Source organism: Mustela erminea, chromosome 11 (genome assembly GCF_009829155.1).
Source record: "Mustela erminea isolate mMusErm1 chromosome 11, mMusErm1.Pri, whole genome shotgun sequence".
Lineage (NCBI taxonomy): Eukaryota > Metazoa > Chordata > Mammalia > Carnivora > Mustelidae > Mustela > Mustela erminea.
The window spans coordinates 47,379,450-47,405,182 of NC_045624.1; the positions used below are offsets into that span (position 1 = coordinate 47,379,450).

General features: G+C 42.0%; 1 protein-coding gene across 3 annotated transcripts in view; it reads right to left on the reverse strand.

Moving 5' to 3' along the window:
• The window catches only part of CREB5 (cAMP responsive element binding protein 5), a 403,227-nt gene extending 380,775 nt beyond the window's left edge, over positions 1-22,452 (reverse strand). For 2 of the 3 annotated variants that reach the window (XM_032304276.1, XM_032304274.1), the window contains exons 1-2: positions 22,374-22,452; positions 18,852-21,896 (exon numbers count right to left, since the gene is read on the reverse strand). In XM_032304276.1, coding sequence (XP_032160167.1) covers positions 18,852-18,854 — 3 coding nt within the window. In that variant the 5' untranslated portion in view covers positions 18,855-21,896; positions 22,374-22,452. The remainder of the gene's footprint in view (positions 1-18,851; positions 21,897-22,373) is intronic. The other variant, XM_032304277.1, reaches the window with a different exon arrangement.
• Positions 22,453-25,733: the final 3,281 nt, after the last annotated feature.

Consider the following 25,733-nt stretch of genomic DNA (forward strand, 5'->3'; position numbering starts at 1 on the left):
TATAAACTACACACACAAATGTTTTTGAAAGTATACGGCTGTATTTGTGCCTCTAAGTTTTAAGGATAAAGGGTGCATATTAAAAAGTGTACATTTCAATATCTGAAATATTAATACCCTGGAGGAAAAATGACCAAAGCCACAGACAGACGTGAACAGACAATGACAAATTGCCAGAGCAAATAAATGGAAATAATGTTCAATGTTCCTTTTCATAAATAAAAACAAGTTAAAATAAGTTTTGACTAAAAAATTGGCAAGTATTTCCTTTTTAAGGACTATCTAAATCCTGGTTAAAGGTGAAGTTTGATAGGTACTCTGCATAGCGGTGGCGATGAGGAGGCAATTGGTATAAGATGTTTGTAAGCAATTTAACAGAATGTATCAAAATCCACTTGTTAGAATAATTCCTTTGGAAAAAATGAGAGATGGAGCAGATGACGGGTTATGTGTAGGAAGGTTTACCACAATATTATTTATTATCAGAGAAAAATTCAAAATAGACTATGTGTCCAATAATAGAACAGCTTAAGGACATTATGACAAACAGAAGATTATACCATCATTAAAACTGTATTTTCAAGAATTAAATCATGACCTCCGGGAAATGTTCACAAAGGAATGCTAAGTAGGAAAAAATCCAAACACAAATCTGCAAATACCCTAAGAATTATAACTAGATGATATGGATGAATAAAGACATAGATTATACGAGACTATACATCAAAGTTACCAACAGTGATTACCTTTGGTTAGAATTTCTTTCTTTATAAGTTTCTGTATTTTCCATGAGTTTTTAAAATCAGGAAACAGTACATTTCTCTTTAAAATTTTTAAAAAGTAAGGGAATCCTTAAACTTGAGATATAGTTTAACTTTTTTTTTTTTTTTTTTTTTTTTTGCCATGTTGGTGCAAGCCAGCTAAAATTCATCTTTACTCAGAAAGGAACACAACAACAAGTAGATTTGAGCATTAGGACTGGTTGATTTTCCCATGTTAAAACTCTGGAACATACCCTGCCTAGTGACTCTTTCAGGAAAAATAGATTCCCTTTTGTTCCTCTTTGGGGTATTTTTCTCACAAGGTCAGCTTCAGGGGGAATTTAGAGGAAGGAGAAGTTACCAAGACCACTATTTTAAACGGTGTGTTCTAACTTCAAAATCATAGAAGACACTGCCAAATCTGGGTGTCTGCCGGCTTAGAAAAAAGCCCCAGGACGACACAGAGGCAACAGCCATGAATGATACAACAGAAAAATGAGGGCTTCTTGTTTGAGAAAATATGCACCGAATATGCCAAAAAGACTCCTACACTGAATGTTTTTCTGAATGAATTTCTTGTAAGTCCTGTCACATGAAACTAATGTAATACTAGGAATCCCTATGCTATGAGGACCTCGTTTCAAGTGCACCCACCCCACTGCTTTTGTCATTGGCTGGTAGAAATACACAACTCTTCAACTCTATTAACACACTGCATAATTATAACATCCTATTACAAAGCTTCCATGTTTGTTTTATTATTGCCCAAGCATGGCTTTTAGTTCATAGATTTCAGAGTATTAAAAAAACCAAACAGCTAGATGCAGTAACTAATGCAATCAGAATCACTAAAAAATCATAATAACCCATAGCTGTTTGCGGTCACCGGAACTCTGCAATGGCTCTCCACTGCATGTAGACTGAAATCAAAACCCCGAACACAGCTCAGCACACCTCACCTCCAATGTCACCCCATAGCATTTGCCCCCTTGTCCACTACACTTGGGCTACACTGGTCTTCTTCCTTTTTCTCAACCATGGCAAGCTTATTCCCATAGCACTAGGTCTCCTCTATACCTGGAATGTTCTCCCCCTTAATCTCCAAATGATTGAACCAGGTTTGTTTTCAAGTATAGGTTAAAAGTGATCAAGTGAACAGATGAGAAATCAATCATGTGAAATGACAAACTGAAATTACCATTTTTTACTCTGATACTCTTCTTAGGAGAGACTGCCCTTGGTTTACCACTAATGTTTGAAAGTGCCTTATGAATGCTTTCTTGAAAAACAGAAAGGTTGTAAACATCCAAGCATGAGCCCATGCTGAAAGTATAAGAATGAACCAGGATTCTTTACTGGTTACAACTCAAAATCAAGAAGGCTCTAATACCAGCTTCCATTGTCTTCCCTAACTATGGTGTCTTAGGGAAATAGGCTATTTCCCCTACGCTTATTTCCTTTATGTCTTTCATTTCAAATAGTGTCCATTATTAATGCTATAGATACAACATTAACTCCAAGTATCATTTACAAGTACTGTGTAGCAGGCAGTCTCGGAATGTCCCCCAATGATCCCAGTCTTCTAATGCATATGTGTGTCATCTCCTCTCCTGAATACAAGCCAGGCTTAATGACTTGCTTCTAATGAACAGAATTCAGCACATGTGACGGGATGTTATTTCTGAGATTATATTAGAAAAAACGACTGTGATTTTTATATCTCACTTTCTACCTCTTGGAATCCTTGCTTTATTCATAGCCTTCCAGCAGCCACATAAATGAGCTCTGTGTGCATCTTCTGAGACCTGCAATGGCCACATGAGTTTAGAAGTAGATCCTCCCCTAGATGAGGCTTAAGAAAACTACAGCTCTGGCCAAAGTTTTGATTACAGCCTTGAGAGAAACCCTGAGCAAGGGGACCCAGCTAAGCCATAACCAGAGTCCTGACCCACAGCAACTCTGAGTTAATAAATACATGTTGGAGAAGGGTGCCTGGGTGGCTCAGTCAGTTAAGCATCCAATCTTGAGTTCTGCTCAGGTCATGATCTCAGGGTCGTGAGATCAAGCCCCACATCAGGCTCTGTGCTGGGCGTGGAGCCTGCTTAAGATTCTCCCTCTCCTTCTCCATGCCCCTCCAACCCCACCCCTACTCACATACACATTCTCTCTCTCTCTAAAAAAATAAAAATAAAAATAAGAAGTTAAAAAAAATCTTTTAAATAGATATATGCTGGGGACAGGGGGCCTGATTTGTTAAACAGCAATGGCTAACTAACACAACTGTTTATAACCCAAGCTGCACACCTCACATTTCTTTTTTTGTTAGTGAAAGAAAATTTAAGCTCCCTAAATTATAAGAATAAAATCTTAGGTCATATAGGGATGAAGGATATTCAAAACTAGAAATAATGAATCAGGATTTATTCCCAAAAGAAATAATAACTATATTTGGTATACCAACCATAATAGCCACTCATAATTTATATACCATTTTTCAGTCTAGTTAGCATTTTCACATAAGTGACCATTTACTCCTCTTACAAATGCTATGAAGTAGGTATTACTGGGATCTCCATCTTATAGATGAGGAGAATGATACTCAGCAGATTTTATGAGCTCCAGAGAGCAAAGACCTCTCTCTTGTTCCCCATGCTTCCTCAGTGTCTCACTCTATGTCTAGCATTATAAATGCTCAATACATATTTGCTGAGTAGATGCTTCTCACCACAATGTTATCTATAAAGTTGGTGACCTTATTTATATCTATAAAGTTGTGACCCTGAAGTTCCCCAACTGACATACACATCAATCAATCTCTATAGAGACCCATGTAACTCATGAAACAAGTGTATGTGTTTCTCAAACAATATAGGCACCTCTGAAAGCTCACTCTAGCTTTAAACACAGTACAAAGATCATTCTCTAATTTAATCCTGTTTTTCAAACAGTTCTACACTGCCAAAGACAGAGACCTAGAGCTCTTTTACGAGCAAACAACTCTTTCTCAGTAAATTAAATCTCTTCCCTCAGATATCATTTCCTATACTGTCCCCAATGAGGCTGGAGACAGCAGACCTTTCTAAGAGCCACCAAAGGAAATCCTCACCCAGTTCAGATCCCTTCTTGCCCCACCACACTCCCACCCCTCCCCTGCCAGCCTGGCCTTTTTCCCGGATAAACATGGCAGTAAACATGGTGAGGAGGAAGTAATAGGTGTTGTCAAAGGTCACTATAAAATAACCCCAGGCAATGTTAGATAGAGGTGTCCATAGAAATGCAACAAAGAGGGGGTGCCTGGGTGGCTCAGTGGGTTAAAGCCTCTGCCTTCAGCTCAGGTCACGATCCCAGGGTCCTGGGATCGAGCCCCGCATCGGGCTCTCTGTTCTGCAGGGAGCCTGCTTCCTCCCCTCTCTCTCTCTGCCTGCCTCTCTGCCTACTTTTGATTTCTCTTTCTGTCAAATAAATAAAATCTTTAAAAAAAAAAAAAAAAAAGGAAAGAAAAGAAATGCAACAAAGAGGCTGACAAGGAAACAGGAGGTGGGTTATTTTGATTAGGAAGTTTATATAAGTCTTAAATTCTTCTTCTTTTCAAAGTTTCACAGTCTAGTGATCATTCACTCTAACCACAGCCCACTCCCTTCTATCACCAAATAAGAAAGTGTTTCTTCACAAAAAAAATACATGGAGCCATTAAGTAATCAATTAGTCTACGTTTTAAGAAGATAAGAAAATCATTAGGTATGATTAATCATGAAATCATATGCTTACAAATAGAGGAACTGTAATATATCGTGTGTAAAGTAGTAAATTAATAGCAAATATTCACTAGTCACTCAGCAAATATTGAAGAATATTCTTCAACACTGTCTGCTATGTGTCAGCACTAGATGTTGGGAAAATAGTGATAAACTAAATATGCATGATCGGAATTCAGATTCTAGCGGAACATATGGATTTCAAATTTTAAAAAATTAAAAATCACTTTAAAAAATATAAATCTAAAAAACTGATAAATGCTAAGAAGCAAAAGTTCGGGGTAGGAGGAGTTTTTAACAGGGAAACCTAATTTAGGTTAGGAAGCCAGGAAAAAGCAGGCATAGTCTCAGCAGGAATGGTCAAGGCAAAAGGACAGCATATGCAAAGGCCCTATAGCTGAGAAGGGCTTGGTGCTTTCAAGGACCTAAAACTCCAATGTGGCTGGGGTCCCCTGCATGAAGAACTACGTGTTGTGAGATGAGCCTGGCCTAGCTGATGCCAAGACTGTGATCCTGACTCTCTACCTGTAGCCCAAACCCCCTCCCTGAATACCAGAGTCAGCATCCCCCATCTACTGGACATCTCACATGTAACACACCCATAGCTGAGTTTCATTTCTCACCCACCAAACCATCTTCCCCATCTCAGCTAATGGAACTCCAACCTTCCAGGGTCTTGGGTCAGTAACCTCAGCATCCTTCTCCCTAGGGTCTTGCTAACAGCCAACCTGTCAGCAAGTCCTTTCAGCTTTACCTTCGAATTAAGCCAAATGCCTTCTCACCACCTCTCCCATGATCACCCAGTCCAAGCTGCCAGTCTCTAGCCTCCTAACACATCTCTCTGCTGCCACGCTAGCCTACACAAGCCCACTCTTTGACTACAAAGAAGGTCCTTAGAGGTGATGGATTCTCTTCTCAAAACTACCCAGTGGCTTCCTTGTTGCTAAAATTAACATCCAAGTCTCACAGCATCGTATGTGAGTCCACCCATCACCTCCCACTCCTTCCTCACCACCACCATGTCTGCATCCTTGCAGCCCCTTGAACATACCAGGCCCTTTGTGCTAGCAGATCCTTTGTCTGCAAGTTCGTTCTCCACACCCCTGCAGGAAGGGCCCCTCCCTCCAGCCTCTCTACTCACATGTCAGAAAGGCCTTCCCTGACTCTCCAGCTGAAGGAAGAAAGAGCTCACGGTATCTATTTACCCAGTCTCATCTTTCTTTTTAGCACTTACTGCTATATGATGAATTATGTATTTACCTATTTGTATAGAGATTTTGTATGTTGGTTCACTGACATACCCTTAGAACCCGGAAGAGTTCTATCTGAAAAGAGCAAAGGTACACCTTTAATGATGCACCTTGTTGGCCTACCACGTGGCCATCTCCAGAAGTCCTATTGTAATAAAAATACAAACTCCCAGAAAATAGATGATTTAATATCTTAGCAAGATTGAGAAGCAAGAGAACAAGAGAGTATCTGGCTAGGAGGAGGAGCATGAGGGCCAGGGTTTGCGGAAGACAGAGCAGTGTCTTCCACAAGACCCTGCTTGTGGGGGAGATGGGCAACCCTGAGCTCCTTGACAGGCACTGGAGTGGAACAGAATGTGCCCAGAGAAGAGGGGCAGAAATAAAAGGAATGAAAGTATGAGAGTGCCCAGGACGAACTGGAGCTCTGTCACATTTGTACCCAAGCTCAACCCTCAAAGAAGGTAGTTTTAGCCAGCATAAGAAGAAGGAGTTTAAGGTCTTCAGAGTACCTATTTCCCCTGCTGAAAGATTGGTCATGTGTTTTTTTATAATCCTAAAAAAGAATGCACAACAAACTTAAATGTGAAACACAGTGGACAGTTAAGAAATTACGGTCTAGCAATTCCATGGAATATGATGCATAAGCACAGTTTTGAAAACTACGTAGCAACATGAAAGAATGCCTGTGGTATAGTTTTAAGTGAAGGAAGCAGCCTTTAAAAAGGAATCTGTGTTCTAATTAAAACTATTTAAAAATTATTATCTGGACCAGGTAGGGAAGAGAATGTAAAAATGAAAAACCAATGATTCCTTGGGGTTGTGAAATTCTCTGTGATTTCCTAATCTCACTCCATTTTCGAAGTTCTGAAATATTATTACAATAGTTTTTTATGCTGTAGGGACAGCCATCAACATACCTAAAGACTCTCCCTAGACTGGTCTTCCCAGGAGCCCTCGCCAAACATCAAACGTCTCCCTCTGATAGTAGGAAATTCATGACAAAGAACAACATCCAAGCACCCCTATCATCAAATCACTCAAGATTATTTATCTACTCCATATAAAGAACTATATGCTAGGTTTCTATAAGGGAAACCAGCACCGAGCAAGAGTCAATTCTTGCTTTTATAGAGCTTATAATCCAAGAGAAGGAAATTATGACAAATATAAAAATAACTATAATAGAAGATATTTTTAATCATAACAAAAAATATTAAGAAAATATTAAGGAATTAATTCTGCATTTCATTTTTGAGAGATCAGGAGAGGAGTTTGCACAGGCACATGGTGAAGGGGTGGGAGGAAAGGGTGTGCTGGACAAAGACAAATGCCGCAGGGAAGAGGAGAATCTCAACCTCGCAGAGAGGCACCCCACACAAACAAGAGTTTATTATGGATCTGACTTGAATATGGGCTATACCTACAGAGAAGCTGGTTGGGATTGCCCTAAGGGGCTTAAAACAGACATTGATGAAGGCTCTTGAGCAGAGAAATGAGACATTTAGAGCCACAGAGGAGAAGGATTTATTTCATAGTTACAATGGAACGAGTCTGAGCTCAGGGACAAGACAAAACAGTTCTAAACCCCAATTCTTCCATTTACTGGTTACATTTCCTTTGTCCCATTAACTGATTTGTCCCTTACCCTCTGAGCCTCACTTAACTTATCTATAAAAAGGAGTAAGTCCAGTTCCTAGGTATTTTGGTCATGAAGGTTGACACAGTAGATTGAGAGAGCAGGTTAAGAGAGACTAGATAAATAATTCTATTCCCCTTAATTCACTGTTCACAGAAGGAAGAGGTTGAGAAGGAGACAGGGCAGAAGAACAAAAATCACAGGACTTTGCTCCATGGGGTCTAGAAGACTTGGTGGTGACCCATTCGTGATGGCCAAAGGGAAAGACAAAGTCAGCAACTGAAGTTCAAGTTGTGAACCCAGAGGATGATGGTGGCCCTTACTCAAATGGGTGTGTCAGAAGGAGAAATGGTATAAAGATTAGTTCCTGTCGGGACATTTTGAAAATTAGGGAACAGCAGCAGACAGTCTAGGAGGAAATGTCCAGAATGAACCTAGAAATCAGGGCTCCTGGCCCAGGATATAGGTATGGGTTGGAGACACATGGCATATGCTCTGAGACTTTCAGTAGTTGACCATTCCTATTTCCAGTATCTGTAATGCTTCTACCAACATTTCTCCATACTTATCTTGATATATTCATCCCAAACATGTAGAGAAGTTATTGGATCAAAATGCCCTATTTGCATATAACCTAACTACATTTAGCATCCTGTATTTTTCTCCATGATGTATTATTTTTTTAACAGCTTTCTTGAGATATAATTCACATACCATACAATTCATCCACTTCAAGTGTACAATTCAATGGCCTAGGAATATTCACAGATCTGCGCAAATAGTAACACAATAGTTTTGGAATATTTTCATCATCTCAAGAAGAAATCACAAAGGGCTTAATGGTCACCCCCAAGTTCCCAGTCCTACCCTCAGTCCTAGCAACCACTAATTCACCTTCTCTCTCCATGGATTTTCCTGTTCTAGACTTTTCATGTAAATGGAATCATACAATATGCAATCCTTTGTATATGACACTTTTTCTTAGCATAATGTTTTCAAGTGTCATGCATGTTGTAGCATGTGTCAATACTTCTTTTCTTTTTAAGACCAAGTAATATTCCAATATATGGGTAGACCACTTTTTGTTTATTCATGCACCAGTTAATGGGCTTTGGGGTATTTCCACATTTTGGCTGTTGTGAATAACACTGCTATGAACATTCATTCACAAGTGTTTGTGTCGACATATATTTTGATTTCTCTTAAGTGTATACCTAGGAGAGGAATTGCTGGGTCACAAGGTTTATGTTTTAACTTTTTAAAGACCTACTGAACTATTTTCCAAAGTGGTTGTGCCATTAGGCAATCCCACCAGCAATGTATGTGGGTTCCAATTTCTCCACATCCTCATCAAAACTTGCTATTGTCTGTCTTTTTTATTATAGTCATCCTACAGGGTACAAAAGTGGTAACTCACTATGGTTTTGATTTGCATTTCCCTGATAACTAGTGACACTGACCATCTTTTCATGTGCTTATTGGTCACCTAATTATCTTCTCTATAGAACTGCTTATTCAGATTATTTGCCTATTTTTAACTGGGTTACTTGTTATTTATTAGGATATGTTTTTAAAACACAGAATTTTGTCCTCTATGCTTTCATTGTATAAAATAAAGATAGCACATAAGCATAAATTATTTACACCTAGAAAAGCTGATTCTTTTTCCCTGCATTGAAAAATCTATGTTCAACTGTGTGTGTGTGTGTGTGCGTGTGTGTGTGTGTGTGTGTGTTGTATATGGAAACTGGTGGCTATTGTCCTTATGAATAAGCATTATCACATCAAAACAATGATTACGCCTGGCAGGGTGACAAACTAATTGTATTTAATTCTTTGTTCTCAAGGTTAAAAGTTGGTACCGCTCTTTTAGCACTGCTCCTTCATATACTCTGAAGATAAATTCAAGGCCAAACCAAGAACAATGTCCATGTTAGTAAATTCATTAATCAATGTGTATATATCTATTTTAAGGCACAGCTTGATTTGTTGGCTTTGTCCATACCTGGTAATGTGTGTATCCCCAACTCTGAAGACTTGTTCCATGTTTTGCTGGGGGTCCATCAGAAATTTATTTTTAACATGTGTTAAAAAATGTCTGGTTATGAACCACTTCATTGCCAATCTGCCAGCTCCTGAGGGATCCCACTACTACATGCCCTGGGTGCTTCTTGAAAGGCTTACCTACTGCTATGGATTATATCGTGTTCCTGTCCCCAAATCCCTAGTACCCTAAAATGTGACCTTATTCAGAGATAAAATCTTTACAGGTGTCTAGTTAAAACGAGGTCCTTGGAGCAGGTCCTAATCCAATATGACTCATGTCCTTACAAAAAGGGGAAATACGCACATGGAGACAGGCACCCACAGAAGGAAGATAATGCAAAGAGATGCAAAAAGAAAACTTCCACCTATGAGCCAAACACAGACTCAGAGTGATTTCCCCTCTCAGCCCTCAGAAGGAACCGTCCCTGCTGCCATCTTGACTTTGGAATTCTAGCCTCCAAAACCATGAGGAAATAAATTTCTGCCAGCCACGCAGTTCATGGTGTGCCGTTCACAGCGGCCGCAGGAAACGAACACACCTAGCCACGCACTAGACCGCACTAGACCCACTGAGTGCCTCAGCTGTGCTTGCTCTGGGAGGCGAGGGCCTCTCTCCCTGGAGGCTACTTTCCCATGGAAATTAGCCAGACTGCGCTGCCTATAACCCAACGGCTGCCCCACAGTTTTTAGTTATAGCTGCCCTCTGAGTATCTGCTCACACTTTGCTATTCTCGTTCTAGGACTCAGACACATGTCCATGGGCACTGGGTTGGAAATCCTCCATTCCTCTACCACCAAAAAGGAAAATCCAGGCTTCAGTACTGGGTCAAACTCTTCCTGCCTGGCTCCCTCTCCTCTTAGAATAAGGAAGGCCCTCTTCCTTCCTCTCGTCTTCCAGGAATCAATCCCCTAGTCACATTGGTCTGTTTTTTAAATCTGGCACCACTGTAGCCAAGCCACCGTCATGTCCGGCCTGGACTAACCACACTAGCCCCCTGCCGGCGCTGGCTGCCTCCAGACTTGCACCCTCACAATATTCCGTGACACTCACTATTTGGGGTCTCCCCTACAGGTAAGTTCTAGGAGGGAAGGGACCATGTCTGGCTTTGATCATGTGTCCCTAGTACCTGGCACATAATAGGTGCTCAGCAAATATCCAATAAAGGAAGGGAGAAAGGGGAAGAGAGAGGGAGAGAAGAAAGAAGCGAGGGAGGGAGGGAGGCAGGGAAGTGTGGGCTCATATATCTCCTTACATAAACTACAGGTCTGTCTTTTCTCATTTGAACATACCAGTTGAGTATATACTTACACTAAGGCAATCAAGTCAATGCAAATAGACATGTTCAAATAACGCCACATGGTGTGTTTTCCAAATTAAATGATACAGCTTTCTATACACAGGGCCCATCCAGAATCAAGCCTGTCTCCAAAAAAAAGAAGTCATTCAGTACCATGTGCCTGTTGTCCTCCCTGATTATCCGATGGATCAGAATCCCACTACACACCTGTCATCCCTCTGCATCCACCAGAAATGCACAAGCCCTCTTCAGATGGTTGCTCCTGCCATTGAGTTACTAAAACTGCTACACCTAAGTCTGAATAAGCTGTCTGTGCATTCTGTCACGCCCTCTGGGGAAATGGGTACAGGCAAACCTGCCCCTCTCTTTTTTCTTAAATTGTGTTTAAATACACGTAACATGAAATGAACTCGGTTAACGATTTTTAAGTGTACGGTTCAGTAGTGTGAAGTATATGTACGCTGTTGTACCTCCAGTCTCCAGAATCTCCTATTGTTTTAAACACTAAAAAACTACAACTATATAAAGGAACATAAGACTTCCTAGGGAGACCTCCTAAAATATCTGCTAAATGTTAAATAAGCATCCCATTTACAACCTTCCTTTTAATGATACTATAGTTTGGGACACCTAGGTGACTCAGCTGCTTAAGTGTCTGCCTTTGGCTCAGGTCATGATCCCAGCCAGGGTCCTGGCATTGGGCCCTGCATTGGGCTCCTCCTGCTTTTCCCTCTGCTTGCTGCTCCCCTGTTTGTGCTTGTTCTCTCTCTCTCGCTCTGACACATAAATAAATAAAATCTTAAAAAAAAAAAAAAAACTTTTTTTTTTTAATTTAAAAAATAAAGATACTATAGTTTTTATGCTTTAGGGGGAAAAAAAGCACATTTCCTGGAAATGGTAAAAAAAATATCGGGTTAAAGGGTTAACTTGTCTGTCTTAAGACTGTCCCTCCCAAAGGGCATGTCAAATAATTACATGTAATTTTTTTTAAATGCCTGATTTTTGCAAGTGCTCCTAAGGCACGAGAAAAAAAAAAAATGTTCATCTTTGCCAGTGCTGCCTCCATCCAATGAGCAGACATCACTGTTTTGTTTTTTTTAATGTTTTGAATGATTTGGAGATTAGCATGGGTACTTAACAAAAAGTACAATTTCAAATTACATGCTGCTTCACTGTGCCAAAACACTGTGCGCCATCATCTTTGATGACGTCCACCAGCACAGCACTAAGAATGGTGGTTGTTAGTCATCTGGCTTTGCAAAGCTGGAAGACGAAATTGTAAACAATGTGTGCTTAACCAGGCCATATTAGAAAAGAAGAGTGTCTCAAATATGGTTTCAATTTTTTTAAAAATCTAGCAATATCTTTCAATCAACAACGTGTGCATCTAAATCAATGTGACAAATAGATGCTTGCTCAATCGAGGAACAGTTCATCCATGGGCATCCTTTAAAAGATGATAATCACATTTGCAAATATATATGCTAGTCACATCCGGGTCCGCCCTGGCCAAAGTTTTTATTTCTATACAAGCTTAACCACCATAACCACAGATATGTGTGGATACTAAAATTGCTTTAACTTTAGTATAATGCTTAGAAGATGCCCCGAACTAACCCATCCCTGGCACAGGTCACAGACTGCATGATTAATCATAGCTTCTAGCTCGTGCGTGGAAGACCAAGAGTTGCGGACAGAAACTGTGTGTAGCTAAGTTCAACCCTAGTGATGATTAGGAGAAAACAAAGACAAAATACTCAAAAGCAGATGACGACTCCAGGCCAAGTGTGAAGACAGCACATTGGTAAAGCAAGACCTAAAATGTTTTCCTGAAGATTCAGAATCACTCTATCTTGCTCTGTAAAGGAATGTCCCAAACCCTTTACTCTCAATCCCTAAAAGAGTTGCAAAATTTACATTTTTAATCTCATTGTCTTTCCACCAAGTCTTCAACAGTCCATCACAAAGTAGCCTTAGAGAAAGTTTCCCTAGATACCACTAAAAACACAGGTTTGTAACAGATGTCTCCATGCAACTTTTAAAATAGCTCCCACGTGAAGAGGCTGATAGACCCAGATGTACTTGTTCATCAATCCAGGTAGCCTGGAGCTGGGAAGCAAGAGTTATTAGCAGAGAAATCATTTAAGTGCAAATAATACATGCAAAAGCATCAGAAAAAAAAAATGTTATTTGTAAATTCAAAGACAGGCGCAATTGTACACACAATTGGAAAATCCCTACCTAGAAACCACCCGGAGTAGTGCTTATCTTTAGGCACTAATAAATGGGAGCCCTGGTCTCACACCCTTCTAATTAATGAACATGATGCCTTGCCTTGTCAACCCCTCAGTTTCCTCTATTAAACGGAGGTTAAAATTTTTCCAGTGAATAACATGACAGAAGACACAAACATATTCACCACAAAATGTACAGAAATGTGCCATTCTATACTTAAAAATGATGGTTGTAAGTTATGTTTAAAAAGCACATGGCCACACAGACATGTACTTGGAAACAGACTGCTATGCAGGGGATAAGGAGAGAGGTTCGGGGTGGAATGACTCACAGATTCGGGAATGCAGAGGCTTTCAGCAGCACAAAGTCACAAGGGACCATCCTCGAGGTCTCTCCTCCCCTCCATAAACAAGACTGTTTGTTGACTTGGAAAGAAGATGGTGAGGAGTTTAGAAATCATTGTTTTTAATTTTTGGTTCTTCGCATCCTTGTACTGAATGCACAAACTGGCATATTGTTAAAAATGTATTAAAGGAGCACATTCTGGTGGGCGTTGAGAAATACTGATTCTTCTAATATTTTACAGGATGACAAAGAGAATAAACTAAGTCAAGGAGCTATAACTAACATCTTGACGTGAGCAAAGGGCAAGTCTGTTCTCTACAGTGACACAAAGCTTGTTAAAAGCTTAGAGGGAAACACGAGGGGATCCAACTGTCTTAAATGCAGTAAGATTTTTCCCTCCAGGAAGAGCTAAAGTCAAGTAGTACCTGGGGCAAAGAAGTAAACTAGCAAAATAACCGAAATGGGGCAATCTTGACCTTTTCCAGCAAGGAGGGTTTCTAGAGAGGCTGTATACAAATCAAATCGAATGTTAAGATTTGGAGGGGAAGCCAGCCATTTAAAACCATTTAAAATATTTGAAAGTCATGCAAAGCAGAGTTCATCTGTGGCAAAAAGAGTTGTGTTCAAAATCATTCAATCCGTGCACTTTAATTTTTCTTGATTATACTTCCTTAAATATTTTTCGTAGTGTGCAGCATCCCTAGGACAACCACTTGCTGCTCTTGAACTCAACGCTTTCCTGAAATCCCTTTCTATCAATAGGTCATAGAATGTTAGAGCAGAAGACACCGTAGAGATCAGTTACAACTGCAGTTCTCAAACCTGGCTATATTTTAGAGACTTTCAGAGCTTTTTACAAATACAAAGGCCAAGGTCCCCACCCCAAACCGATCAGATCAGAATTGGGCGTGGGGAGGAGTATCCTTACTTTTTACAGACCCCACAGGTGGTTCTACTGGGCTACCAGGATTAAGAACCACTGGACCAGAGTGTAGATTTGCATTGTCTGACACCACTGTCACTTGGCCGACATGCGGCCACAAGAGCACTTGAAACGCAACTGGCCGGAACTGAGACCTGTAATTCACGTTAACTGTAAACTACATGCCAGATTTCAAAGACTTGGGACCAACAACAACAACAATTAAAAAACAACAACAACAACAACAACAACCCACAAAGTATCTCTTCAACATTTTTATATTGATTATATGTTGAAATACTATTTCAAATACACTGGGTTAAATAAAATATGTTATTAAAATTAATTGTTTTTTACCTCCTTAACGTGGCTGCTAGAACATTTATAATTACATGGGTGGCTTACATTTATGGCTCCCACTGTTGGACAGTGCATTCTTTTATCACTCATGAAGAAATTGAGGCAGAGAAGCATTAGGAGTTGAAGGCAGCACTTTGAGGATTCACTCTTCTAGTCTTAGTCTTTTCCTGTGGCCATGAACAACACAGTTTTGTAGAGCTGCGGCAGAGCCTGGGATGCCATCAATTCGATTTCAAACCTTTCTCTCTTTTGTCTTGCTACTTATTTCTTCTACGATTGGATATTAAAATCTGTTTTCCTTCATGGAAAAATGTCCCCTCCCCCGTTAGGCACACACTCGTGATTTGTCATTGTAGAGTCACTCGTGAAAGCAGAGTAACCAGAACGGATACTTAAAATAAATCTAGAAAAACATCGGTATAAGGTAAATGCAGAGAATGAATGAAGAAGACCCTCAAAGCTTTTAAGTTCTGGCTTCTGTTTTACCATGTTGCAGTTTAGTAAATAACCTCAGAAAACCCTCTGCATCCTGAGAGCCATTTTCAACACAGTCCCTGCTCAGAATTTAGAAGTTCAAGAACTGAGAATACTGTCCTTCCTCCCAGAAGGCCGTGTTTTTCTGGACAATGCTGTCATTGCAGGAAGGCAGATCGGGCTCTTCATGAGGGCCTGCCACATCACGCCTAGCCACCCTGGTGGAAACAGACCTCATCTTCAATGCTTTCTCCCCTCCGGTGCAAGGATTAGGACCTGGACATTCAGAGGCCAAACAGCATCATCGCTTACTTAGAGAAGAAGATCTTGTTTTGATAAAATAAAAGGGTCCTACCAGATCTGGCAATGGGAGATGAGATGTATTTCTTCTTATAATCAGCTAATTCAAACAAAAACAAAGATGTTTTTTGTTGCGTGTGGTTTTCCCCCTTGGGAAGCCAGCAGAGAGAGAACTGCATAAAATTGGCTGAAATGTGTTGTAGTTGAGGAATCATGCAACACAGGGGCTCCTCAGTGTAATAAGAGAATGAAAGAGACCTAAATTCTGATATAAAGTGTTCACACAAAGAGCTGGAAAGGAACACTACGGGTCATGCCAAATAACACATACAGTAGATGAATTCAAGATTTCTATTGAGATATTCTTGTTCCCCATCCTAAATACAGCATAACCAAGATGTCATCTTAAATCAAATGTGTGGTGTTCAGGAGCCCCCTATATTGCATGCATGATTTCTATTAGTTATGATTAGTCAACTTTGCCAGGCAAACCTCAAATAGCGTACTTCTAGACTCAACTCACTTCTGATGCAGTAACATTTCCCTCCAAACTCTCTCATATACACTGACCTGGAAAGATAAAACACTGGAGACAGACTCTGGGCTTTACAAGTACATCTGCCAGAGTGAAAGTAACACTTGTTGCTCTATTCGACACAAAGAAAGATGATTTATTTTAACTTTAAATAATTTTTCAGATCCCTTCTTCAAAGGTGATTAAGAAAACAAAGGAAGTAACAAAAGTTCCTGCCTTATCATAGAGAGGTCTTTTAGAACATCTTTAAGCTCTGTCTGATTTTTAGTCTCAAATGAAATCTGGAGGGTGCTGTTTTACGGGGCATGTCTAATAGTAATGAAGGAGAATAAGAAGAATGGCTTTCCAATAATGAGGTCAACACAAAAAAAATTAGCATTACAGAATAGAAACTACAGTTTTATGGTCAGGGGACTCATTCAAAAGATCTGATAAAAATTGTCTTTGAAAGGTTAGTGATCAAAAGATTTAAAAAGAGCAAAGCCTCCGAAGCCATGGGTTATGTCTCATTCATGACCATTTATGGCAGCCTGGCTCATGGAAAGAGAACCCGACCTGGAGGCCGGGACCTGGCTTTTCGGCTCATTTTGGCACTCTCTAGCTGTAGGCCTCAGTGAGCCAGGGAACATAACCAGGCCTTCGGTTCTTCTCCGCAAAATGACAAGGTTGGTCTTTCAATGAGAAGACCTCCTTAGCTCCAACTCTGTATACATGATAGCAAGCTTTTCTAGCTCGCCATCAGAATCCCTGGTCCAAAAGGAATTCTTCCTCTCCAAGATGAATTCAAGCCAAACTCCAACATAGTAGTTTTCAATCCTTGTTAATTTTCGGGTAAGAGATTAGAACTGTAAACCTTGAGGAAACAGAAGGAAGCAACTAAAATAAGTGTTTTTAAAGTATTAAGTTAATTCTGATCTAGTTTTCAGAAAATATAAATGAATAATAGAGCGAGTCTGACAGAAAGAAATACAGAAATGCCAAAGAAGCATCTTATACATTCTGAAATTTATCCAAACTATGTAAGTTTTATTTTGAAAGTCCCAGAGTCTCAATATGAGCTTCAAAAATTCTACTCTTGTTTCTGATATACTGCTATCACTACCTGAAAATTTGTAAAAGCCTTCTTGTTCTTTTTTCTCCTATGTTAAGTCCATGGTTTGCGATTTCCAACAATGGAATACTAATAGATCCTCAAAATCACTAATTGCCCATTTTTTCCCTAATTACAAAATATAAGAACTTTTAACATGATGTCATTTTTAAAGTGTCAGATTTTCTATTTAAAACAATGCCACAAAATAGATAGCTTATTTAGTTTACAAATAACAATACAAAAAGGTTCTTTAAGTCTGTTTATCATATCGGAAAGTGCTTCTTACACTTAAATGTTTGAGGCCATTGCCCTCCCCAGTTCATTACCTTATCTCAGTTGCATAATTTCTTAAATAGCCTTCAGAGAGATAGTACTGGATATACATTTTTAAGCACTAATTTATAAAAAGCATTGGTAGATTCCCATAATACAGCTAGTAGTCAAACTGGACAAGATAATGAATTGACTGAGATCATTGCTCCATCTTCATCCAAGAAAGCTGCCTCTAAAAAAAGATTTTAAATTGCTGTAGAAATCCAATTTGTAAGAAGCAAAAGAAGTGTATCGATGGGAAACACCAGCCATGATCACATTAATTTTGTGACTAACAGCACTGCTTTGAAGTGAAGAAGGGGGGAAAAAAAAAGATGACCAACATAATAAGTCTGCTCAAATCCCCAATTTTAATCTAACAACGCAATCAGAAGAAAACCAACTACAAACACAAAGTTCACGTCTTCAGGATACAGCAAACATCGCCAACCCATGAAACAATTTTCAGCTTAATAAGAAACAAACTCCAAGGCTAAGGAAATACTATAGAAAGTGATGCATCCTTGCTAAAAGGCAAATTATAGTAAGAAATCAGGAGACCAGGAACTTGACAGTGGTACCAACAGCCATGATCGACTGGTTTGGAATCCGAAGGTGTGGGAAACTGACAATTAGTTGTATGATAATCTTCAGCCTACAGTAATTGAAGAGCTATAGAGGAAAAGTCTCTCGGGCAAACTACCATTCAATTAACCTCCTGTTCAAAGCTGCAATGTCACAAAGATGGGCCCATGTTTTTGTGGGAATGTTCTAATAAACTACCTACTCATGTAGAAACTATATAAGGTCACAACTGACTTCTTATTGACAGGCAGTTTACAGGTATCAACAATTTACATTCAAAAACAGCCTCAAGATATTATCAATTGAGCAAACATGTTTACCCTTAGTAAAGTTGAAAAATACAAGTCGTTCTGCCTCAGTCAGGATTTTAAAATAACAGATCTATATAAAATGATGCAAAGGAAAATGAGGACATTTACAGGGAGGCACCAGTGAGTTCTACGATTGTTTTCTTTTTAAGTTTTAAAACCCAAGTAATAGCTGATATTCAATCAACAGCACCCTACTTCAGGGGAATACCTATCGAGGTCTGGATGTGGAGAATTTTTTTGTTGTTGTTTTATTTTCATTTTTAGTTTTCTTTTTTTTAAATGCCTCCCTTATTAAAACTTAAGTACTTATTAAAGTGATTCATGAAGGCCTGTGGAAAAAGGAATTCTTACCTGACACATTATTTAACATGCTTCATAGCTCCCCCCTGCAGTTCACACGCCCATGAACATTATTTTACCCAGGAAATAATGGTCTTATTCACACACACACACACACACACCTTCTATACAAAATGCTACCAAGTCCCAGGAAACCGACAAAGGCAACATTAAAATTCAGTGTGAAATAAGAATTCCATTTCTGAATTCCATCTATGAAAACATAAGCTCGGCCTCATTTAACTAACTGCAAAGTTCCTTTCTGCTTCATAAGCATAAGAAACATCATCTTACCATTATTCGTAGAATAAAATCAGCAACGTGTTGCTTCTTGCAGTCACCAAATCGGGTTTTTTTTTCTTCCTTTCTTTCTAGTAACTTCTATTTCACCAGCAAGATTAGGAAGAAAATAAATCTTTGAGTATTTGCTTCACAATTTCAGACCACAAGATTGTGAAACTAGTCTTGATTTACAAAGAAAAAAAGAAGAACAGGTCTGGTATTTTACAATCACTTCTGCAACCAAGAGGTACCTCCTGGACTCTGGTACCTCCTTTCCTCCCTCGTTTGCTAAGTTTCTTTTAGTAATGAGACTAATTTTTCCAGTAGCCTTGAACTCCCCAGATTTAACTGACATGGAAAATGTGACTAAAAACTTGTAGAACTGTCTAGCCTCCAACCCTACACAGAATCAACTTTGTTGGAAGTGAGGAAGAACACCTCGCAAGCAGCTACTTGCTCCTTGAGACGCCTGCATTTCAACGGCACAGAACACCAAAGAACAGTGCGCCATCTAGCTAGCAAGCTGAACTCTCTGTTCTCTAAGGGGGGACACCTTCAAACCCTGGGAGTTAAGAACTTGTCAGGGTTCAGCTGCTCTGAAGGTCCAATTGTTTATTTAAATAAAAAAAAAATATCGCTACTGAGATAATCCACATCGAGTGGATATGGGAAAATTTAGGTTATAATGGCACTACAAACTTTTACATCTAACTTTGATTTACAAGATAAAAGCAAGTTTTAAATTAAAAGGGCTTTCTGTTAATAGAGCTTATTATTCTGAAGACGGGGAATGATTTTCTTCGAAAGTTGTCCCTGGGTGCATGCCTATTATCTTTGCTTTTCCCCTTCCACTAATGAGCATTTATCTAAAGAGCCTGTTAATCCTCTGATGTGTGCTTCTGGTCAGAGGTAACAGTTTGAATAAAACCACTAATCACTGATCACTAAATCACTGATCATTAATCACGCTCTCCCGTGCTGGTGACCCAGGCCATTTTTTCCTTCAGGTCTATGCATCGCAAACAAGAAGTTTAACATTTTAGAAGCACATGCATTCTGCAGGGGTTATACTATTTCATCTCTAGATGTGAATGAATAATAAATACTGCCACAAACTTGGGGAAGGATGTCAATTAGACCCCAGACAGGAGTTTCACAAATGCCTACTCCACAGCAAGGCTGTTTCACTTGGAAGAAAGTAGATCTGATTATAACAAAACATGTGTTCTTCACAAAATTCCCACATACTCAGAATATAAATGTTCCTTAATTTAGCTTCCACCAACTTCAAATCAGAGAGCACCCAAATCCTCTGCCCCACTCAATCCAAAACTCTGTCAGTAGATTTTTTTTTAATTTCTGCTGCACGCACACACCCTCCCCCACTAAGAGTTCTTTTTACTTTTATCCCTTACACACGTCACACACAGAGTGTTTCCACTTCCACTGCCAGATAGGCAGATTCGGACTCAATTCGACGATTTAGGTATTCAACTTCCTCTTTAAATATAGAAACTTCAGATTAAGAGAAAGAAGTATATACATCAATTTATTGTAAGGTGTTTTGGGTTCAACGACTCACATTCCCTCACTTTGTAAATGAAATGTTGAATCTTGATTCTTTCAGCTACATCTGATTTAATCAGCATCCTCACTTCTTCCCTCTTCCGCTACTACTCGGCTGGAGAAAGGCGCTATGTCAAATTAAGTACTTTGTTCGCAGTGGGTGTGTTGCTTTCCTAAGTCACCAAAGGGACGGGGTATTATCATAAGGACTCTGTTTCCTGAGATGCCTTTTCTGTCAGGACAGAGCATTTTCGCCCTGGAGAAGAGGGCTCGCTGGTGCCTTTCTTAAATAATAGAAAAGGGCAGATTGTGTGTGTGTTGATCAGGTACCGTGCTCCCCTCAGACACCAGAAGCTCTTAGGCACACTCCGGGGACAGGGATCGCCCCAGGGAAAGCACTAAAAGGGGGAGGCGGGGCCAGAGTGATAACGGTGTGGGCGGGAGAGGGGGTAAAGAAGGAGGGGTCCGGGGAGGAGAGGGCAATAAAGATGCCCACGGAACGGGCGACTGTACGAGTATGTTGCGGGTGGGATGGAAAGCAGAGTTGCTTGGTCAGCATCTCTAAACCCCGAACTCTTCAGTATCTGAAGCTGTTAATCAAACACTTACTGGCCTGCAGAATGACGTAATGGACCTGTATCCAGCCTTTATTCCTTGACACATGTCAGAGAGGGAGGGAAAAATAAAAATCAAACACACTCTGAGGACTCTGACAACTCAATATACAAGAAACCCACTCCAGTTCCTGGCCTTGAACAAGCATCAAGTGGGGGTGGCACCCGTTCAGGCCAAGTCGGGGAGGGGGTGGACAAGCTCTGAGGCTTAATCTACCGGATACTCCCTCTCCCCGCCCCCCGAAATAATTCTACGGCAAAGAAGAAGTGGGATGCAGTTGCCCGAAGAAAACGTGTCCTTGGTTCCTTCTCGCGTCTTGCCCCTCTAAGAACTTCGTGAAAAGTTTAAGCGGTTGCGTGGAGAATCTGCAGGAGAGGAAGGCTCCGCCGCCAGGTCCTGGGAACTGCCACCGCGCTGCCGCGGCAAAAGCGGGAGCTGTCATTTGGGGCAGCGGCAGGGAAGAGGTAATGATGCCAGCGAGAACGGGACGGAAGCAGGAGACGGCTGCAGGACTGAAAGCGAACAGAGCCGTGCCACTCTCGAGCTTTCTGCGCCTGGAGCGAAAGCCAAGTGCCCTTCAAGGGCCACGTCCCCTCCCCGAGCGCGCGCGCCCACCAGCTGCGGCGGGCAGCCCTGCGGGAGAGGTGGCAGCGGCAGGCTCGGCACCGGGAGGGAGCGAGCCCCCCGCGCCCGCCCGCCCGCCCCCTAGGTGACCCGGCGTCCTCGCCGCGCCCGCTGGAAGTTTGCAAACTTTCTCCGGGGGTTCCGCCGCATCACCGGGAAGTTGGGGACGCGGGGGGAGGCTCCTGGCTCGCCGTCTCCGCTGCCACCGCCGCTTGACCGCACTTCTGGAGGGTTCCGCACCTTGCCAGGTCTCTGGAGGCAAACACACACCCCCGATTCATAACTGTTCCCCGTGTCAGGGAAACACACGCGCGCTCCCACACACGCATCACGCCGGGGAGGACACGGCGCCCGCTCCACGTTAGCATCCCTCCAGTCACACGGCGCGGCGACCACAGAGACGCGCTCTGGAACAGACACGGCGTGGGGTCTCTGGAGTGGCCTCAGGACACAGCAGAATTCCACAGTCCACCAGCCTTCGGGGCCGGACTTCCCTCTGGTCCGCCAAAGTGTTTACAAACACAGATCACCCTCCAAAAAAATGCATCGCATCTTCCCTACTCCTTGCCCTGTGACCTGCCCACTGGACCAAGTAATCTCGCGGCTGCTGCCGAGAACCAACCCCTGCAAACCAAGTACGCTCCCGAGATGGCTCCCGCGGCAAGTGCAACAAAAGTAGCTAAATGCAAAAGCCCCAGAAGTGGCCGAGCCGTATTTTTAGGAACTTACCAAACAAGTGTGGAGAAGGCAAGAGCGGAGCCCGGGTGAAGGGACCACGTTGGACTGAGCAAAGATTACAATACATTCTATTTAGAGTGCATTACATCACCCCCCCGGTGACGTCACGTGGGATTCCTGAACTTCTAAATCATTGCGGTCCGCGGGGGAGGAAGAGGAGGGGCGGGGCCGCCGCGCCGAAGGGGCGGACTCCGCCCCGGCCACGCCCCGCCCCCGCCCCCGCCCCAAGAGCGGACCCCGATGCACCCGCGGGGGAGCGGCGGCCGCAGCGGCGACCGCGCAAGCAACAGCTTGCAGAGCCCAGCGCCGTGTGACACGGCTCCCTGACATTAGTGGTGTGAGTCAGCTTGGAAACAATCCTCGCGGTTTCAGACAGGACCACGGAGGAGGCACGGACACGGGCTGTCCTCCTAGCAAGGCCTGGTAGCCTCTGAAAGGTGTGGGGATGGGGACAGCGGTAGGGGGTTACGGGGGGCTAAAGGGTGCGGGATGAAGACTTTCTGCAAACCGAAATGCAAGACGCTCCCCCCCCCTTCCCCCAGCAGCAGATGTCCAGCTCCTGTTCGCCTGCGACAGTCGTGACCTCATTAGAGTGTTCCCTGAATCCTGGCCTCCCAGAATACTCACTCAGCACCCCTTTCCACCGTCCCCTACCCCACCTCACCTCCAAAGGAATAACTTATTTACTGTGCACTCTCACATGGAATACATAGCCCCCACCTTTTCCAAGACCCCTGCTTCATGCGTCTGAGAAGCTGGAGGGGAGTTTCTCCAGGAGGCGAAAGGTGAATCACAGCTAGAGCCAAGTGATGAGCCTGATTTAGACTCAGCGTCAGAGCCGGAAGGGCCCTTGGCGATCACTTCCAGAGCCTCCTCTGTAACTCGCCCAAGCTCACAGGCTGGCAAGTGGCAGAGCCAGAGCCGAAATGCAGGATCCGGTGCCTGGTCTGCAGTGTCTTCCTGAGCCTGGAGTTTTCAGCATGAGCCAGTCACCATCCCCGCCCCCAGTTTAATTTCCATTTGTATTTCTCCTTGTGAGCAGGACTCAAAGGGAGGCGTAGGCCAAATTCCAGAGGATCCAAGATGACCATGGTCATCCTTGCAGCGTCTCACCCTTAACAAAGCACTTGTACCCACATGAATGCCCTTGATTCTCACAACCATGGAGCACAGGAAGAAGTAGGGCAGGTGTTACTATTATCCCCATTTTACAGGTGAGCTAAGGCATACTCCAGGAGGTTGGGGCGCTGGCCAGAAGACACTTGCGCAGGTGGTAGCACCGGGACCACCCCATTCCCTGTTTTCAAACCCCAGATCCCAACTGGTCTCCCTTCTAGAACCAGGGGTGAGCATTCCATTCACGTGGGTTATTTGGTGCTTAAAATCTCTACTACCGCTGTGTTGGCTGGAGTCAGAGTTTTGCTTAGGAACAGTTTAGCCCCCATTAACAAACAATGATCATTCCTGACATTTATGTAACATCTAACATTTCTATAGCACCTCTTATCCCCATGCATCATAACCATGACTGTGCAATTTGCCAGAGAATCATGACTGGGCTGGCTAGGAACTGTAATGCTTTGCCCGGATCGTCACATACTACTTCTGAGCTGGTTTTGACCTACTAAATAGAAGAGCTTTGTATTTCCTTTCTGGTTTTAAGTGTTTTAACAACTACCTGCCCTTTAGTGTTCCTTGAGACCACAGGGACTGGTAACTCTGTTTCTTACAGCCTTATTCAGAGCTCATCACTGAGTTTTCCATTTGTTCTTTTTCACATTTAGACCTGAAGGAACTGCAAAAGAAGGGCTCCAGCCCTAACTTGAAATCTTAACCAATAAAACTTTAAATATGACAGCTCAATTAGCTGGGTTTAGAGAAGGAAGCAGTAGCCGACTAAAGAACAGACTTCTTGTCTGCATTCCCACTCAATAATGAGGATAGCCTTTTCCACCTAAAGCACGTAGCCTACCTCCTTCTCTGGCAAAGATGTGTGAGCCGAACAGGGAACAAACTTGAGACACAAAACAGATACAGCTTAACATCTCAGAGCTAAGTCAGAGAGCTAATCTTTTTTTTTTCCCCCCAGTTGACGAGTGTGGACTAAAGGAATAAAATGAAGTATTGAATAAGCAAAGAAGAAGTGATAAAATATTTAAAACCGTGTAAGTAGTTAATCAACATATAAATTTAAAACACTTAATTCCCAGTATTCTCTAAACAGAAGCATACACATATAGATGAGTTTTAATGCAAGTAGCTCATCAATTTCTAATACTATCCAAATCATTTGTTGATCTTTAAAAATGATTGCTGAACTTTTGTTTGACATGCTGCACCAGGTAAACAATTCCTGTCTGAGCCATGGCTGACATAGAAACACACAGGGAACTTTTCCAGGGACTTTCCCATTATCTTGATAATCACGAGGTTACTGAAATGGAATTTCGGTAGAGAATTTCTCTTAATATCAGCAATACTGTTCATGTGCACACCCCTCTTTCAGCATCTGCTGAACTCACAGCAATTTCATTCAAAATGTTTCCATCCGTTATATTACAGGGTGGGTGTGTGCGTGTGTGTGTACACACAGACCTCTGTTACCAACTAAGTCACACACAAAAAAACCTTCTGAATGTAAACTGAAGAAGAGAAGTGGTGTTTATGAATTTGGATTCTAATGTCTGACTGCCGGAGTTTGAATCATGGCTTTGCTACGTGAGCCTCCGCTAACCTCTGGGTCTCATTTGCTTCATCTAGGTAATATGGTGATAATCATAGTAACTCAAACGAATTAAGAATTGTGCTTTGCACAGGACAAATGCTATGTGAATACTTGCCCTCGTTTTTATTAATGAAAGCAACGTGGCTAATGCCATGATAGTTGGGCATTCAGTGATTTCAGCGAAATTGACCAAATAAATGAAAAGAGAACCCATTTCCCCATACTTCTCCCACCCACCCCCCCCACAATCACCCATGCATGTACCATCTGTACCAAACAGGCTCTCATCTGTGAAGTCATGCCTACAGAACCGTCATGTATATAGACTCAAATTCCTACATGGCTCTGCTCACCCAGTCCCTTCAGGACTCCTCAGAGTTGAAGATCCTTGGAGGCTGCGGTTTCCGGAAGCAGCCATGGAAGAGCATCTCTAGGAGTAGTACTTCAACTGGTAGTGGCCACAACCTGGGGCATTTGCCTGCTGGGGTGCCGGCACCACCTCCAGGAATGTCATTTCACCCAGTAGGACTCCATCAATTACAGCCTCATGGACATGTGGAGAGGAGCATCCTGATAACAGGATCAAGGGAATCTGGTTAGGTACTGCCCACCCTAGGTCCTCCTTC